This window comes from Entelurus aequoreus, linkage group LG20 (genome assembly GCF_033978785.1).
Source record: "Entelurus aequoreus isolate RoL-2023_Sb linkage group LG20, RoL_Eaeq_v1.1, whole genome shotgun sequence".
NCBI classification, from domain to species: domain Eukaryota; kingdom Metazoa; phylum Chordata; class Actinopteri; order Syngnathiformes; family Syngnathidae; genus Entelurus; species Entelurus aequoreus.
In genome coordinates, this window is record NC_084750.1 from 4,128,586 (window position 1) to 4,147,783 (window position 19,198).

The 19,198-nt window shown below is 38.7% G+C and overlaps 2 protein-coding genes across 5 annotated transcripts in view; one reads left to right on the forward strand and one right to left on the reverse strand.

The window, feature by feature from the left end:
- The window catches only part of sgce (sarcoglycan, epsilon), a 45,131-nt gene that overhangs the window by 24,331 nt on the left and 1,602 nt on the right, over positions 1–19,198 (reverse strand). For all 4 annotated transcript variants that reach the window (XM_062029238.1, XM_062029239.1, XM_062029237.1 and 1 more), the window contains 2 exons: positions 5,693–5,815; positions 5,304–5,461 (listed from right to left, as the gene is read on the reverse strand). In XM_062029238.1, the coding sequence (XP_061885222.1) occupies positions 5,304–5,461; positions 5,693–5,815 (281 nt within the window). The remainder of the gene's footprint in view (positions 1–5,303; positions 5,462–5,692; positions 5,816–19,198) is intronic.
- ppp1r9a (protein phosphatase 1, regulatory subunit 9A) overlaps positions 15,904–19,198 on the forward strand; it is a 145,971-nt gene continuing 142,676 nt past the window's right edge. Inside the window, exon 1 of the mRNA XM_062029229.1 lies at positions 15,904–15,982. The gene's annotated coding sequence lies outside the window, so the exon portion shown is untranslated. The remainder of the gene's footprint in view (positions 15,983–19,198) is intronic.

Below are 19,198 nucleotides of genomic sequence, written 5' to 3' on the forward strand. Positions count from 1 at the left end.
CTAGTGTGTGTGTGACAATCATTGGTACTTTAATCTTTAATCTTTAAAATTTCTTCAGCTGAAATACAGGACTCTCTGAAAAATTGTGGTGTGGCTGTTTCAAGATGCACAATAAGGAGGCACTTGAAGAAAAATGGGCTGCATGGTCGAGGCGCCAGAAGAAAGCCATTTCTGTGCAAATGTCACATTACGCCAAACAGCACAGAGACAAGCCTCAAAGCTTCTGGAACAAAGTAATTTGGAGTGATGAGACCAAAATTTAACTGTTTGGCCACTCGACCATGCAGCCCATTTTCTTTCAAGTGCCTCCTTATTGTGCATCTGCCGAAAATGTAATTTCAGTTCTTATGTGTCTTGTACATTAAGAATGGACAATAATAAAGCTGCTGTCATCTTGAAACAGCCACACCACAATTTTTCAGAGAGTCCTGTATTTCAGCTGAAGTTATTTGTGGATTTTTCTTTGCATCTCGAACAATTTTCCTGGCAGTTGTGGCTGAAATCTTTGCTGGTCTACCTGAATCCCTCATTTTCTACTTCTTAATCAGCGTTTGAACACTGCTGATTGGCATTCTCAATTCCTTGGATATCTTTTTATACCCCTTTCCTGTTTTAGGCAGTTCAATTTATACCCCTTTCCTGTTTTATGCAGTTCAATTTATACCCCTTTCCTGTTTTATGCAGTTCAATTACCTTTTCTCGCAGATCCTTTGACAATTATTTTGCCTTTACCATGACTCAGACTCCAGAAACATCTGTGCAGCACTGAATGAAAGATGCAATGGTCTGTCAGAAGCCCATCATTTGGGTACTTTCTTTTGACATTTTGATTTAAAAAGAGTAAACACAGTTGTTTGCCAATAAATAGCTTCACACAACCATTAAGCACGAGTGCAAGAAAGTATTTTGTGTCATCATTCAAATTCTTTGAAGAATGGCCAAGAAACCATAAATTCTCCCAGGGTATGTAAACTTATGAGCGCAACTATATATATATATATATATATATATATATATATATATATATATATATATATATATATATATATATATATATATATATATAAATATATAGATATATATATGTATATATAAATATATATATATATGTGTGTGTATAAGTATACTGTACGTGTGTATAAATGCATTAAGGTATATATGTATATATTCATTTACGATTGTTTATCAAAATATGACTATAGATGTCTACTTCGTGTATCTGCCGAAAGATTCATTTATGATCGTTTATCAAAATATAACTATAGATGTCAACATTGTGTATGTGCTGAAAGATTCATTTATGTCTGTTTATCAAAATATAGCTATAATGTCAATATTGTGTATGTGCGGAAAGATTCATTTATGATTGTTTCTCAAAATATAACTGTAGATGTCAACATTGTGTATGTGCTGAAAGATTCATTTACGATTGTTCATCAAAATATAACTATAGATGTCAACATTGTGTATGTGCTGAAAGATTCATTTATGATTGTTTATCAAAATATAACTCTAGATGTCAACATTGTGGATGTGCTGAAAGATTAATTTATGATTGTTTATCAAAATATAACTATAGATGTCAACAATGTGTATGTGCTGAAAGATTCATTTATGATTGTTCATCAAAATATAACTATAGATGTCAACATTGTGTATGTGCTGAAAGATTCATTTATGATTGTTTATCAAAATATAACTATCGATGTCAACATTGTGTATGTGCTGAAAGATTCATTTATGATTGTTTATCAAAATATAACTATATATGTCAACATTGTGTATGTGCTGAAATATCAATTTATGATTGTTTATAAAATATAACTATAGATGTCAATATTGTGTATGTGCTGAACGATTCATTTATGATTGTTTATCAAAATATAACTGTAGAAGTCAACATTGTGTATGTGCTGAAAGATTCATTTATGATTGTTGATCAAAATATAACTATAGGTTTTAACATTGTGTATGTGCTGAAAGACTCATTTATGATTGTTTTTTAAAATATAACTATAGATGTCAACATTGTGTATGTGCTGAACGATTCATTTATGATTGTTGTCTTTGGTAAAAATTTAACTCTTAAGTTTTGCAGACATTTGCTTTCTTTTATTTAGACTCACGGAGTTGGAGCTTTACGAAACACTTGTAGCAAACACGTGTTTAAGAAATACAAATAATATCAAGATAATACTTCAATGGTAAATAATAAACGTTAAAAGTATATCAAACAAAACTTTTAAGAAACGTTTATCCTTTTTGTGATTTGAACGATTTGTACAGTCGAAAACAAGCATAGGGCATTTTTACTTGGAGAAATGCAAAATGGGGCCTAGTAGCCATTGAGAACAAAGCTAGCTTGAACACCACGGGTATTCATTGGGCAGGACGTGAGCCGGCTGTGACGTCAGTAACATCCCGGCAATAGTCCATCCATCCATCCATTTCTACCGCTGGTCCCTCTCGGAGTCAGGGGGTGGCTGGAGTCTTGTGCGGCTAATATATGGGAACAAAATATTTTCTTCTAAAATTTTGTAGGTGCGGTTTATATCCTGTTGCGCTTTATAGTCCGAAAGATACGGTACACACCAGATAATATATCGTGATTAAGGCTGGGCCTTAATAACGATATCAATATATATAGCGATAGACACAATTCATATAAATATAAAATGTGTTTGATAAAATATTCGATAAATATCTATATTTTTTGGTCGGAATAAACCAGAAATTATGAAGCAAGATTCGTTTCATAAAGTCACTCGCGCTTTGGGAACCCAGCAAGCAGGAAACAGGAATCACGTAACACTATCAACAACTGAGCGCAGGGTAGACGTTCAGACGTACCCTCCAGGGTCGATGTTTTCCTCAGCTCTTCACTTTCCCCAACAATGGGTCTGCTAAGCGCACATTCACTTAGCACGCTACCACTCGCTTTCTTCACTCTTCCACTCACACTCTGACGTCACTCACCCAACACATTGCCATTCCTAAAGGAGCACACACACACACATACGCTACTCTCTAAACACCAGTGTGGCTGCGCCATCTTTCTGTAGATTCCCTGCATTGAGTGAGAAGAGAAACTGTGATATTTTGATATATCAACATCCTGACACTTTCAATGTGTCCGTTTAATGAGTATATTCCCAAACTACTCTGTTTAGTGTTCAATAGTTTATACACTACTGCTATCTAGTGTCTCAAATCTGCAACTACCTGCAAATATACTTCAATTAATGTATTACCTTACGTGCTCATCCTACCTGGCTATCAGACACTCTCTCCACTGATAAATGGCACCCTAGGAAAGGTTGAAATTAATTTACTGTATTTATTAAAAAAGTCAAAAAGTATCAATAATTATCGATATCGATCAATATAAAAAACATATACTGTGATATAGTTTTCGGCCATATCGCCCAGCCCTCATCGTGATATATATCGACATCGCCTCAGGCATGTGATTTAAACTTAATGAAAAAGACTGAAGAAAAGCTGGGGATCTGGGGGCCGCAGGTTCCTAGCTAGGTCCAGGTTGGTGCCCTTGTGGGGGGGACAAAGGGCCCCCCCACCACTATTATATATGTCTCCATTATCCATAGGTTTATCTATAACCCATAAAGTAGGCAGGCATGGAGCTATTTCTCATTGTGTGTTTATTCCAGCCGGCACGTTAATAAACTGACACACAACATCCGGATTCCCATAATGCATAGCTTCAAAACTACGGCAAGTAGTAATGTACAAAATCATAACAGAGACAAAGCAGAAGAACGAAAAAGAGACATGGCGACGACGAGTAAGAAGAAGAAGAAGTACGGCTCGAAGGGGAAGGGGTATGCTGCCTGCAAATTTTGTAGATCAGACTTCTCCATTGAACACGGTGGCCGAACGGATATACTCATTCATGAGATATATATATATATATATATATCTCCCGAATTCGGAGGTCTCAAGGTTGGCAAGTATGCACATTACTTTGGCATTTTTGCTTTGATGGCTCTGACATGAGCCTTCCTGGCAAATTTCTGAGCAGTTTGCATTTCCTTTTTGTTTCTGCTTTAGTGGATTCTGCCTTGGATTTTATAGCCAATTTCTGACTCTTCAACTCCCTCTTCACTTTTAACTGCTCCAAATGCAAAAATCATTAAAAGTACAAACAAAGTTTATTCTATTAGCCAACTTCCTTTATCTGAATAGCCATTTGTGATTTATAGCATGAAATAACAAATATCTTGCAGTCATGCTGTTTATGTTTCATAATGATTCAACTATTCAATGTAAAAATGTAAACAGTAGAAATAATGAACAAAATGTCAGCTACCATCTTGTTGCAAAACACCAATGAAAATTTAATGTAGCAAAAGTCATCACATGTCTGCCACAATCATGTGTGTTCTTAAATGTATATGCCACATCTTCTATGTCGAGAGCAGTTTTCATTTGGGCTTACATGGTAAACAACTCAAATGAATGTGTTGGCATTGTCTTATCCAGACGCATACATTTGTCCAAATGTGGCCAAGTAGACGTATTGTGGGTTTCCTTGACGTCGTCTAAATCGCTTAAAGAAAAATATAAGGAAGAGAATCCCTCTGCCATCTTCCACTAGTTTTTTTTAATATATAAATCGCCCGCTTGAATATTCCCTCTTCTCCTCTCCACCTCTCTTGTCGTCATTTGGTTCGATGACCCGCCCTATCCTGCCTCTGATTGGCCTGTCCGTAATGTTTTACCCTAATCTTAACCAATCGTGACTCATCATATTAAACCAACCAACTGATCATCATTGATGTTTCCCGTATATTTTGTCCCCTGCCTGTGGAGTTGCACTCATCCACTTCTCTCTTCCTCTTCTCCCTCTCTCTTCTTTTGTAGCATGTACCTTAGCTAACCGCTACATGGGTCTAAAAATAGCTAAGCTACGGAAATCTCCACTTGTTTAAAAGTAGCTAAGCTACTGCCAAGCTACTGGGAAATATAGTTAAGCTACGTCGCTTCGATTTTTAAGTTAATCATTTTGAATGGAAAACCATAGTTTTTACCACTACAGCCGCAAACCGGAATGGATTATCAAAAACCGTACTCATTACGGGAAAACCGTAGTTGTTGGCGGGTATGACAAAGAGACGGATCAAAATTTTAACACACATTGTAGGTCGGAAAAACGAAAATAATCTTTTATATTTTTACAGAGAAAAAAAAACGGATTTCCAACTATAGACGGAAAAATCTGCAATATAAATCGCCAAATTAGTTTTCATCCCTAGTTTCCACTTTTAGTGCGGATGACAAACCTCTATGACTGTGGCTTTGGCCACATGCTCGGCAGTGGGGGATCCGTAGAGTACCCCGTCACTATGAGGAGTTCTCTGGATGTAGCGAAGCCAGCCGGGCCGATCTGGGAAACCCATCAGGTTGGTGTTGAAAGTGATGGGGTCGCTGGCAGCATCACCTGCAGGCAGAGTAGGTTAATCAGAAGTATGATGTTCTGACAGGGGTTGATGCCTGCGAGACCTATTGGACGCCGCCTCATTGCGACCTACTAGACGGAATGTATAAGTGTTGCCCGCAAAGCATTTATCTTGCAGAATATACTGAACACTCATGTATTATATTATAGTGCATGACCTCCAACAGTAAAATATTCCAACTCACTAAATCTCTACATTTAGAAATGTTGTACCTGATTTCGGGTAGAGAGGAAATTCCCCTTTGAAGTATTCTCTTTCCAGGACGTGGACGAACAACACTCCTGCAGACGGGTAGACGTTACGGTCAGCGTGCGACCTTGACAGGATGGTGAGCACTGAAACAGAGTTTGCACGTTTTACTTAACATAAAAATATCTAAATAGAACTTTACAATAGTTTCAATATAATTTTGCTAGTCATGTCCCTCTAGGATTTGCGGGCTTTTTTGTGATTGCTGCAGCTTAAAATTCCTGAATTCACGGCAGTGAGCATGGCAGTTGCAATGTCTTGAGGCTTTTAAAAAATATATTAAATCAACTTGTGATTCTATTCATTTCCTATCAATGTTTTGTGTGTTTCTTGTAAATTTAACCTCAAAAAGCACAAGATTTAAACTAAAAATTGGAAAACAGTGTATTGATGGTTTACTTGTTTTATACCACACAGACCTAAAAGGAGACTCGAGATGGCAATACAAACAAACTTATTGTCAAACTACTGTACTGATTTAATTAATTATAACTAACATAGTACCGTATTTTCCGCACTATAAGGTGCACCTAAAAACCTCCAATTTCCTCAAAAGCTGACAGTGCGCCTTACAATCCGGTGCGCCTTAACCAATGTTGAGCCACAACAGGTCTCGCAACTACGGTAACTACGCCGACTTCATTTTCCCTCTTCTACGGCTGTAGAAGAAGTGTTTCTTCTTCTACGGGGGAAAATTAAGTTGGTGGCTGCTGAAAATTAAGTCCCGTAGTTGCGAGACCTAAACTTTATGTAAAGACCCAAAAATGGCTCCTACTAAGAGACACGCTTACGACGCAGAGTTTCAACTCAAGGCGATCAGAATAGAGCAGCAGCGAGAGGATTTAACATTAACGAATCAATGGTGCGGAAGTGGAGGAAGCAACATGATGACCTGCGCCGAGTAAAGAAGACTAAACGGAGTTTCCGAAGGAACAAAGCGAGATGGCTACAGTTGGAGGACAAACTCGAACAGTGGGTTGTTGAACAGAGAGCAGCAAGTAGAAGTGTCAGTACAATCACTATTTGTTTTGTTGACATTCTCTTTAGCGCAGCTCCATCTAATGGATGCATAACGTAACCCCAGCCTCTACTGTAGCGTCTATTCTATGCGCCTTATAATGCGGTGCCCCTTATATATGAACAAAGTTTTAAAATAGGCCATTCATTGAAAGTGCGCCTTATAATCCGGTGCGCCTTATAGTGCGGAAAATAGGGTAACTACAAAATGCACTTTTGGTAAAAATTGCATGTGAATGCTAAAAGGCCAAACTGAAATACCAACGGTTAGCCAGAAAGCATCATGTGACATGCTGTATGACTCTTAGGTTTATATCTGAAAAATGAGCTACAAAAAAAGGGTTAGCGTGCTAACATGTTCATCCTAAAATACTAACAGCATTCGTTAAAGGCCTACTGAAATGAATTTTTTTCATTTAAACGGGGATAGCAGATCCATTCTATGTGTCATACTTAATCATTTTGCGATATTGCCATATTTTTGCTGAAAGGATTTAGTAGAGAACATCGACGATAAAGTTTGCAACTTTTGGTCGCTGATAAAAAAAGCCTTGCCTGTACCGGAAGTAGCGTGACGTCGCAGGTTGAAAGGCTCCTCACATTTCCCTATTGTTTACAACAGCAGCGAGAGCGATTCGTTCCGAGAAAGCGACGATTACCCCATTAATTTGAGCGAGGATGAAAGATTCGTGGATAAGGAACGTGAGAGTGAAGGACTAGAATGCAGTGCAGGACGTATCTTTTTTCGCTCTGACCGTAACTTAGGTACAAGGGCTCATTGGATTCCACACTTTCTCCTTTTTCTATTGTGGATCACGGATTTGTATTTTAAACCACCTCAGATACTATATCCTCTTGAAAATGAGAGTCGAGAACGCGAAATTGACATTCACAGTGACTTTTATCTTCACGACAATACATTGGCGAAGCACTTTAGCTACGGAGCTAACATTATAGCATCGGGCTTAACTGCAGATAGAAACAAAGGAAATAAACCCCTGACTGGAAGGATAGACAGAAAATCAACAATACTATTAAACCATGGACCTGTAACTACACGGTTAATGCTTTCCAGCCTGGCGAAGCTTAACAATGCTGTTGCTAACGACGCCATTGAAGCTAACTTAGCTACGGGACCTCACAGAGCTATGCTAAAAACATTAGCTATCCACCTACGCCAGCCAGCCCTCATCTGCTCATCAACACCCGTGCTCACCTGCGTTCCAGCGATCGACGGAGCGACAAAGGACTTCACCCGATCATCGATGCGGTCGGCGGCTAGCGTCGGATAGAGCGTCTGCTATCCAAGTCAAAGTCCTCCTGGTTGTGTTGCTGCAGCCAGCCGCTAACACACTGATCCCACCTACAGCTTTCTTCTTTGCAGTCTTCATTGTTCATTAAACAAATTGCAAAAGATTCACCAACACAGATGTCCAGAATACTGTGGAATTTTGCGATGAAAACAGAGCTTTTTGTATTGGATACAATGGTGTCCGAATACTTCCGTTTCAACCATTGACGTCACGCGCATACGTCATCATACATAGACGTTTTCAACCGGAAGTTTCGCTGGAAATTTAAAATTGCACTTTATAAGTTAACCCGGCCGTATTGGCATGTGTTGCAATGTTAAGATTTCATCATTGATATATAAACTATCAGACTGCGTGGTCGGTAGTAGTGGGTTTCAGTAGGCCTTTAAGTACTGTACCAAAATATGACCGAGGTATATACCTGCAAAATTAGCTAAAAGAGCTAGCATTTTTGTTTGTAAAAGGATGAGAGATTATCATCACACAACATCTCTGTTGATGACTTTGAGGACGAGCAATATAGAGTTGGTATTTGATGGGGCAAAAGGCGCCAGGAAGTTGGGGGCAGAAGACAAGGTTGCGAGGCCTCGCATCATTTGCGAGGATTGATTGAATTTGCACAATCGCAAATTCCTGGAGGGACCAGCTAGGGATTACTGTGTCTTGTTATTACTAAAGTCAATTACCACGTTATCCTACAATACTTCCACCTTTAATGGTAATAACGTTAGCTTGATGCAAACATTGCTGTTTAAAGTTGTGAGCAGTGCTCACTGCTTTCACCCACACACAACAAAACCTGACACTTTTCAATTAAAGACATTAATTCAGATCAGTTTTGAAATGTTTGTTACTAACTCGTATAGGTTGACTGTTTCATTGATACACAGTTTATGTTATATTTACTTTTTTCCCCACTATGTGTGACAGTTAAAAGGGCTGTTTGCAAAATGCTCAAAGTTAAATATTTTAGACCAAAGATATATATAATAATAATAATAATAATAATAAAAATACCTGGGATTTATATAGCGCTTTTCTAAAAACCCAAAGTCGCTTTACATGTTTTTCTGAACCCATCAATCATTCACACCTGGTGGTGGTAAGCTACTTTCGTAGCCACAGCTGCCCTGGGTTAGACTGACGGAAGCGTGGCTGCAATTTGCGCCTACGGCCCCTCCGACCACCACCTATCATTCATCATTCATTTCACCGGTGTGAGCGGCACCGGTGAATACATATATATACTGTATATATAACAAGAACACGACCGGATAGCTTACGTCACTAGTAGTGGCTTAACAAAACATATTTCTTTTTCACAGTTACTAATTATATTGAATAAAAATGTCTCAAACAGTTTGTCTGGCTTGTCCTGTACACACATACACGCAGGGAGTGCGTGCAAATACACAACAGGAGCCCAAGTGAAGCAACTAACATTTTGCATCAGTACTTCCGGGTGTAGTTTACGTCATTACGTGCTAAAAGTTAGAAAAAGGCAGGGAATAATGCTTAACACATTGGAAAGTTAAAACCTTCAAGTCATCCACATATAAAGTTTGCAAACAGCCCCTTTAAAGGCTTACTGAAACCCACTACTACCGACCACACAGTCTGATAGTTTATATATCAATGATGAAATCTTAACATTGCAACACACGCCAATACGGCCGGGTTAGTTTACTAAAGTGCAATTTTAAATTTCCCGCGAAATATCTGCTGAAAACGTCTTGGTATGATGACGCTGCGGATGTGACGTCACGAGTTAGACAGGACATTTTAGTCTAGCACTGCGGCCAGCTTAAAGTAGTCAATTTTCATCGCAAAATTCCACATGATTCTGGACATCTGTGTTGGCGAATCTGTTGCAATTTGTTCATTGCATTATGGAGAAAGAAGCTGAGCAAGCAAAAAAGAAAGTTGTCGGTGCGAAGCGGAGTATTTTGCGAGGGAAGTCAGCAACACAACACAGCCGGTGTTTCATTGTTTACATTCCCGAAAGATGCAGTCAAGATCGAAAAACTCGGACAACAGAGACTCTTACCAGGAGGACTTTGACTTCGATACACAGACGCCTGTAGAGAACTGGGACAACACAGACTCTTACCAGGATTACTTTGATTTGGATACACAGACGCAGACGCGGTACCGTGAGTACGCAGCTGCGCTTCCAAACATTTGATCGCTTGCCCGTACGTGCGTGTCACATACGTAACTTTGGGTACATATATAAGCTTTATGAACCTTGGGTTAGGTGAACGGTCCTTTGTGTGTGTTGTGCAGGTGTTTGAATTGTATTGGCGGGTTATATGGACGGGAGCTAGGAGCTAGCATAACAAACACCTAGGTGTTTGTTATGCGGGATTAATTTGTGGCATATTAAATATAAGCCTGGTTGTGTTGTGGCTAATAGAGTATATATATGTCTTGTGTTTATTTACTGTTGTAGTCATTCCCAGCTGAATATCAGGTACCACCCGCCTCTCACAGCATCTTCCCTATCTGAATCGCTTCCACACCCCACTAGTCCTTCACTTGCACTTTCCTCATCCACAAATCTTTCATCCTCGCTCAAATTAATGGGGAAATCTTCGCTTTCTTGGTCCGAATCACTCTCACTTCTGGCCGCAATCACTGTAAACAATAGGGAACTTTGCGGAAATGTTCAACTGACTACATCACGCTACTTCCGGTAGGGGCAAGGCTTTTTTTTGTCAGATACCAAAAGTTGCGATCTTTATCGTCGTTGTTCTCTACTAAATCCTTTCAGCAAAAATATGGCAATATCGCGAAATGATCAAGTATGACACATAGAATAGATCTGCTATCCCCGTTTGAATAAAAACAATCAATTTCAGTAGGCCTTTAAGCTTGGAGATTATATGATTCAAAAAGTGTTTTCTGTTTTATGGTTAACTTATTTTTACATTTGTAGTGCTTTACAGAATGTTACGTAAAACATACAGTCAAGTTTCTGATCATTTTAATCGACACCATTTTCTATGTGGAAAACCAGTTTGGATAGTTCTGCCAGTGTCCGACCAAAAGGGTTCCAGCAATTGTATATGTTACACTTCCCAACTGTAGCGGAAGCCCTGGATGGGGAGAAACATTTCGCTTCTTTATATTAAGCAGAAATCACTGAAGCGTTGGAAAATGAATCATAAAGAGGAACAATCAATCGATTATTTCTGTTTGATCGACCTAAATGACATGATTTGTTTTCCTCCTCCTTGTGTTTCACCCACTCAATTTTAAATACAAGCAAAACCCTACGAAGGGTACACAAATCAAGACAGGAGCCAGCCCTCCTTGCTTCTGCCCCCTCTTTGCTCTCTTACCCACTTATCTTCCTTTCATTTCTATTTTCCCTTTCTCTCTTGCACTATTTCTTTATCGCCACGGGGGACTGAGTGCACAAGGGAGGGGGGAATAAAGAGAAGTGGGAAGAGAAAAGCAAGTGTGGTGGAGAAATCTGCCTGCAGACACACAGCTCGGCACGCACACAGTTAATGTCTGTGTGTTTGCTTTCCCAATGGCAAATTCGACAGATATTTTATCCTCTCCCCATGGGCTCGACACTATCAAAATTACTAACCCAACTGCCACTATCACAGGAAGAGGTTTCCGGAAGCTTCCAAGTTGAATCTAACAGATTAATGGAGGATTTAGCTTTAAATCCGTGGCTATGAAAGAGGAAATCAACATTGTTATGCGTTGTCAAAGTCAAGAGATCTTTAAAAAATGACGAAAGGTTGCTGTTAAGATTTGGATTATTACAAAGTGACGTGGCTGTCATGCACCAAGGAGCTGATGGAACTTGGAAGTCTAAAGACTAAACACGTGCATGTTAATCGGGGCAACATCTGACACAGACGCTGACCCGGCCATATGTCTAGAGTCCCCAGGGGCTCAGTCACAGCTGGGTACAATCAATGTCCTTCTTGAAGACACTTGACATGGGTCTTGTAGAAATCATGCCAGATTTTTTGGGAAACACTCTTTTTTGCTTTTTTTTTTCCCCACAAAAAATCTGAATTGAACAAGTGGGGAGACTATGATTTGCAAACAAGGACTATTATATTATGGTTGTAGTTTACAGGGACATAAATATCTTGAATATCACCAATACCAATACCACAGACAAAGGCTGGTGCACTCCAAGACACCACATGCAGCTGGTTTTGTTGTTGTTTTGCAGAGACTTCACCACACTGTATTTTAACAAGTGTCATTTTCAAATAATGGAAACGACACCGCTTACAGAGGTTTATGACGATTTCAAATATTTTTCGATTAATCGCTCAGCCCCTAAGTTTATCGAAGTCTGTGAGCATGAAGTGATGAAACAGCTTTACCACAATCTAAACAGTCCAGTTGCGATGGATAACATTCCCTGAGAACACAATGAGAATATTCACAGGCGATTGTTTTATCAATACGCATATCAATTGGCATTTGATTGCAACAAAGAATCTAACGTTGTGGTTGCTGCGAAAACAGCTTGAGTGACGCTAATGACAAAATCTAATCAACCTGACATTATAATAGAGACCTCCAATTCACACAGTGCTTGGCATTATCCACAAATCCCACACATGCATATATTATTCTATTGTCCACCTCTTCAGTTACCACACAAAAGAGACAAAGGGCCTCTAGTTTGCACTCGAGGTTAAGAAATATTCTATAAGCAGCCCAATGTGGTTGCACATCCACACATGCACAAGTAACTGCAATGTATTTCTTAAACCTGCAAACATTAAATAGCCCATTTCCTAATTAATGTATTCAATCGCAGAGACTATCAGGTGTATGAAGGGTTATTAGGAGTGAGACCTTTTTTACGACAGATATAATAATTTATCGCAATACTATTGTCAATAATACACATATATTAAGCCACATTTTGAGTGGAAATGACAAAGTGGCAAATATTAATGAAATAAACTGACTTTTTGGCCAGGTTATAAATAACTTTGGGTTTAACTGTATGCTGGTATTTACTCAAACTTCAAACTTAGGTAAACATTAAAAAGCATCCAGACCTGCACACGGAGTTTGAAGAGCGACAGGTAAGAATGTATTTAACTAGCTCCCCCGTTGTGTCCATATATATATGTAGACGTGCATACAGCTGGTTGGCCTATTGCTAATTATTAGCAGAGTTAAAACCGCCCACGTAGCGTAAACTAATGCAAGTGAATTGACTGAATTCCGTAAAAAAAATTCTCCAATTTCATTTGTTTTTTTAATTAGAAAACAGTGTGTGATTTACCTGCTACATGTCTGACCTCTGTAGTTTTAGCCATAGTATTGTTTTTAGTATTTACTAATGATTGTATTTGTCTTAAAGCACAGACAAAGAGGTGAGTGAAGCTATCTATTCTACTCTAAACTAATCATAGATTATGGCAGGCTATATGTAAAATTGTAAATTGTTATTTGAGTGCAATAAGAAACATAGGTTTAATGTATCATAAAATTTTCTGTAAAATAAAGCCAATAATGAAATTTTTGTGGACCCCTTCATTTTGAAAAGTATCAAAAAACATTGGTACTGATACTAGAAATGTGCATATCGGGACAACACTACATAGTACAGTATGTAATCTATAAAACAACTACTCATTGGAATACATGGAGATTCTTTCGTTTTTAATGTAGACTTTTAGTCTGAATTCCTCACACCGTTTTATAGGTTTGATCATTTGTTTATTTTGTCCTCTAGCTACTTTTGGGTTAAAGGCCTACTGAAACCCACTACTACCGACCACGCAGTCTGATAGTTTATATATCAATGATGAAATCTTAACATTGCAACACATGCCAATACGGCCGGGTTAACTTATAAAGTGACATTTAAAATTTCCCGGGAAATATCCGGCTGAAACGTCGCGGTATGATGACGTATGCGCGTGACGAAGTCAGTTTAACGGAAGTTATGGTACCCCGTAGAATCCTATACAAAAAGCTCTGTTTTCATTTCATAATTCCACAGTATTCTGGACATCTTTTGCAATTTGTTTAATGAACAATGAAGGCTGCAAAGAAGACAGTTGTAGGTGGGATCGGTATATTAGCAGCGGATTACAGCAACACAACCAGGAGGACTTTGTTGGAGAGCAGACGCGCTAGCCGCCGACCTCACCTTGACTTCCTACGTCTCCGGGCCGCCAAACGCATCGGGTGAAGTCCTTCGTCCTTCTGCCGATCGCTGGAACGCAGGTGAGCACGGGTGTTGATGAGCAGATGAGGGCTGGCTGGCGTAGGTGGAGAGCTAATGTTTTTAGCATAGCTCTGTGCGGTCCGGTTGCTAAGTTAGCTTCAATGGCGTTGTTAGCACAGCATTGTTAACCTTCGCCAGCCTGGAAAGCATTAACCGTGTATTTACATGTCCACGGTTTAATAGTATTGTTGATTTTCTATCTATCCTTCCAGTCAGGGGTTTATTTTTTTTGTTTCTATATGCAGTTAAAGCATGATGCTATCACGTTAGCTCGTAGCTAAAGCATTTCGCCGATGTATTGTCGTGGAGAGAAAAGGCACTGAATGTCCATTTCGCGTTCTCGACTCTCATTTTCAAGAGGATTTAGTATCCGAGGTGGTTTAAAATACAAATCCGTGATCCACAATAGAAAAAGGAGAAAGTGTGGAATCCAATGAGTCAGCTTGTACCTAAGTTACGGTCAGAGCGAAAAAAATATGTATTTTACTGCATTCTAGTCCGTCACTCTAACGTTCCCCGTCCACGAATCTTTCATCCTCGCTCAAATTAATGGGGTAATGGTCGGAATCGCTGTAGCTGCGTTGAAAACAGTAGGAAAATATGAGGGAGTGAACAACTGACAACGTCACGCTACTTCCGGTAGGGGCAAGGTTTTTTTTTAATCAGAGACCAAAAGTTGCAAACTTTATCGACCTTGTTCTATACTAAATCCTTTCAGCAAAAATATGGCAATATCGCAAAATGATCAAGTATGACACATAGAATGGATCTGCTATTCCCGTTTAAATAAAAAAATTTCATTTCAGTAGGCCTTTAACTGGAGAGGTGTACTTAAATTTCACTCGTACTTGAGCTTTACAGATTCCATGTCTGTTCTCTCCGGGGTGTCTTTTTCAAATTCAAGTAGACAACACACCTACATCAAAACGTAGTGAATTGAAGTTTGCACTCTAGGCTGACACATGCTCGCTTTTTCAGCTAATAGGACATCATGTGACTGGCTATGATGGACTGAGCGGTCTTGAGGCTCTTCTCAAAGCACAAAATCTACTAATCCAGGCAAGCCTTCTCCAGATGATACTTTGCTAAGTTCTTCCTGTACATAATATATCACCCATTCCCTGTTAATGCCTAACTGTCCAATGCGGGGTCCGATCTAACAGCAAGGCTAATGTATAGAAAGACAAAAATGGTTGGAATGTGCAGCACACATTCTCTTCTGACTACTTACTGCCTCGTTTTCTTTACAGTTCAGAAAATAATACTTTGACCATTATTACAACTGATGTCTGTTAATGACTAACATGCCTTAGGCCGGGGCATTTTGGAAATAACTAACCCAGTTTTAACTTTTTCTCTGCCCAACCTTTTGCAAGCAGAAGTCGCAGGAGAGATGCTTCTGTACCTCAAGTAGCATATAGGAGCCTCCAGTTAGTTGACTCAATGTAAAGGGAGGGATATCTTTAAGTTCCTTTAGCTTTATGTGTGCATGCCGCTCCAGTCAGGAGGAACGCATGTGTTCCTTTGAGCAGGGGAGCGCGGAAAACAACGATTGCTACTGTTCAGATGAATGCTTTGGCATTGTGCCTGGGCTGATTCGCCAGTGAGTGCACAACCTGGAAGTGAAAGTAGCTCAGACGTCGATGGCGGAAGACAAGAATGGACTAAAATGTAACTTTACATCGCTCAAGGTAAGCAGAATCAACAATATATTTCAAAAGTTCTGAGTCATGAGTACAGTGTGTTAACATTTTAGATTTAGTTGAACTCAGAGCCAAAGTAAGAATGCAAAAGCTTTGAGATGGCAAACAAGTTAAAACATTCAAGCCAGTATTATTGGGGGGAGTTGAGTGTGACATTGTGTTATGACAGCAAGGAAGAGAAGTGTGAGTGTGTGGGGGGGGACACAGCGGCTCAACACATGAAGTGTACCACTGCACACGCCCACTCACCATCTCCGTACAAGGCTGTTCTCTGCTTCCAGCCCTTGGTTCTCTCCTTTTGGACTTGCCTCTCATGCATGACGCTATTGGCATGCGCAATGTAAACTAGAGGATCAGTGGATGAAAGCACCAGTACGTCAAGAGTGGTCATTTCTGAATGATAGCTAATTGTTATGGATACATCAAACTAGAACTGCCATACTTTTGATGTGTATATTGACCTAACATGGTCATTACATGAGCTTGAAAAATTATAGAGTCTATGTTTTAATTTGGCAATCTAATTTAAAACATCTCATGATGACGACAGCTACTACAATTTTAAGAAACATTTGCATTAACTTTCAAGCCTGAATTCACCTCTGTTTTAAGTTTAACTACACTTACACGACTTGAGAGAAAATAAGGTCATGAGTACATAACAAGCTTGCAAAATATGTTTTGCTGAACAATACTGTGCCAGATGTACTTAATTTGTTCCTGGAATCAACATTACAATCATGATTATGGATGTAAACCGCAGTAAAACTACTAATGCTTAGTATGAGCGCTTTGAGTATCTAATAATAGAAAAGCACAATATAAAATCAAATCCATTATTATTATTGTTACCACTTTCAAATAAAATGATCATAAAACTGTGACTGATGATCGCAATATGATAAACTCATTGCTATTGCTAATTTACTGGAAAAAGCAAGCTATCTGCTAGCTAAAAATTCTAACAATACCAACAAATGTAAAGATCCATACACGAACGGCGTACACATATATACATACATATATGTAAACTTACATATATAGATACATACACACACATATGTACATACACATACATAAATATGTACACGCTGTACATACATACACATATATACACACACATACATATATGTTAGGGCTGGGCGAGCAAAACAATAACAATATATATCGCGATAGACATGTGATCAATATCAATAGAAAATGGGGTCGATAGAACGTTCGATAATTTCACTGAGTTTTGTTAGAAAAAAATAGGTAGAAAGGCGGAGCCGGAACCGCACGGCATTCTGGGGGGTGTAGGCAGAGGACGGGCTTTGGCCTCTCGACCTATCACGGCCGAGCCTGAACCGCAAGCCATTCTGGGAAATGCTAACAGGAAAAAAAAAGCAACAACGGCTAGCTGACGACGAGGAGTGAAACGAAACGGGAATATGAGCGCGGCAGCACGAGAGGAAATTGTAAATAAAAAAGGAAACGTCACGTCACCAGTTTGGCAGTATTTTGGATTTTTTTGAAATCCGATCCGAATCAAAGTAATACTGTCTGCAAACTTTGCAAGGTCGTCGTCCCGACCAAGTCTGGGAACACGACAAACTTATTTTACCACCTGAGCCGCTCTCACCCGCTGGAGTACAGCACTATCAAACAGCCACAACCATCTACATCAGCCGGTGCAAGTGGAACAGCACCGAAGCGGCAACAACAGACCACCATCGTCTCGATGGTGGTCTGTTGTTGCCGCAGACAGTATTACTCGGCAGCAGTGCCATACGACAAAAATTCAAAACGTTATAAAGAAATAACGGATGCAGTGGTGTATCAATTAGCGAAGGACATGCTACCGCTCAGCATAGTTGAGAAGTCTGGGTACAAGAATCTCATACACGTGCTCGACCCCCGTTATGTTCTACCTGGCCGAAAGCACTTTTCCAAGACAGCTATTCCTAAGCTTTACACAATGTGCAGGGAATCCGTGGAAAAGGAGATATTGAAGTTGGTTTGATTTTTCCATAAATGACTGAAGAGGGTAACAGGTTTGTTTTGTCACAGATGTTCAGACGCAAGTTTATTCCGATGTTTACAATATTCTGTAAGACATGTTTGTTTCTGCTTGCTTAATGTGACTGTTACTTATTTGCATATATTGTTACCGATATGGCTTTAAAGCCTGAGTTGTACACTACTAATTTCTTAATTACAATACTTTGCACATTTTGTTGGATTAAGCATTTATTTAATGTCAATATTTGCACATCGACCAGTATTTTCCTTTATTTGACTGTTTTTCATAATGCTGACCTCGTTCTAAAGGTTAAAGGTAAAATTTAAAATAAAAGTATTTAAATTCAGCCTTTTTTCTCCTGGTCTTTATTTAGAATAGTTTTTTTTTTTTTTTTAATCAATAATTATCGATATCGACTGATATGAAACACTTATATCGTGATACATTTTTTAGTCATATCGCCCAGCCCTAATATATGTGTATGTATATACATGCATATGGGTCACACATTTCTCTATTGTCCTAATGGATAATTCAATAATTGGATAAGAACTGCAAACATTTGTAGTTTCCTTAATATTCTGCCCATTACAATGGTTCATTTCATTTTCATTTCATTTTTTTTTATTTATCTCCTTCATTGATGTGCATCTTTGATTGATAGACAATTATACCTCAATTATTCAATTATACACTTACACACCAATGCCTGAGAAGGAGCAGGATGAAGAAAAATCTTATATTTTCCTGCCCAGCCCCCTTCAACATAATACGTAGTCTTACTTAATGGATATCATATAAACCAACAATTACATCCAAATATAATGAAAACATACAAAAAACACAAAAAAACACAACAAGTGCAAAACTTCATGAAGTACAAACCGAACAAAAAAAAAAGTAATATACACCTCACGGGATGATACAAAACAAATACAAAACCGGGCAAAAAATAAGTAAAATAATAAATATAAAGCAAAATGTAAACACTTATGGCTGTCCATATGATCTTATTGTTCTGTCTTTATATATTTTTTTCATTTGGAATATATTTTTACAGTCTGTTATATCATTGTAAAGAGAATTCCATAGTTTAACCCCCACCACTGATATACACATTTGTTTTAAAGTTGTCCTTGAATACTGATGTTTGAAATGACCTTTTCTTTTATGCTCTGTATTCTCAGAAGTGATGACAAACA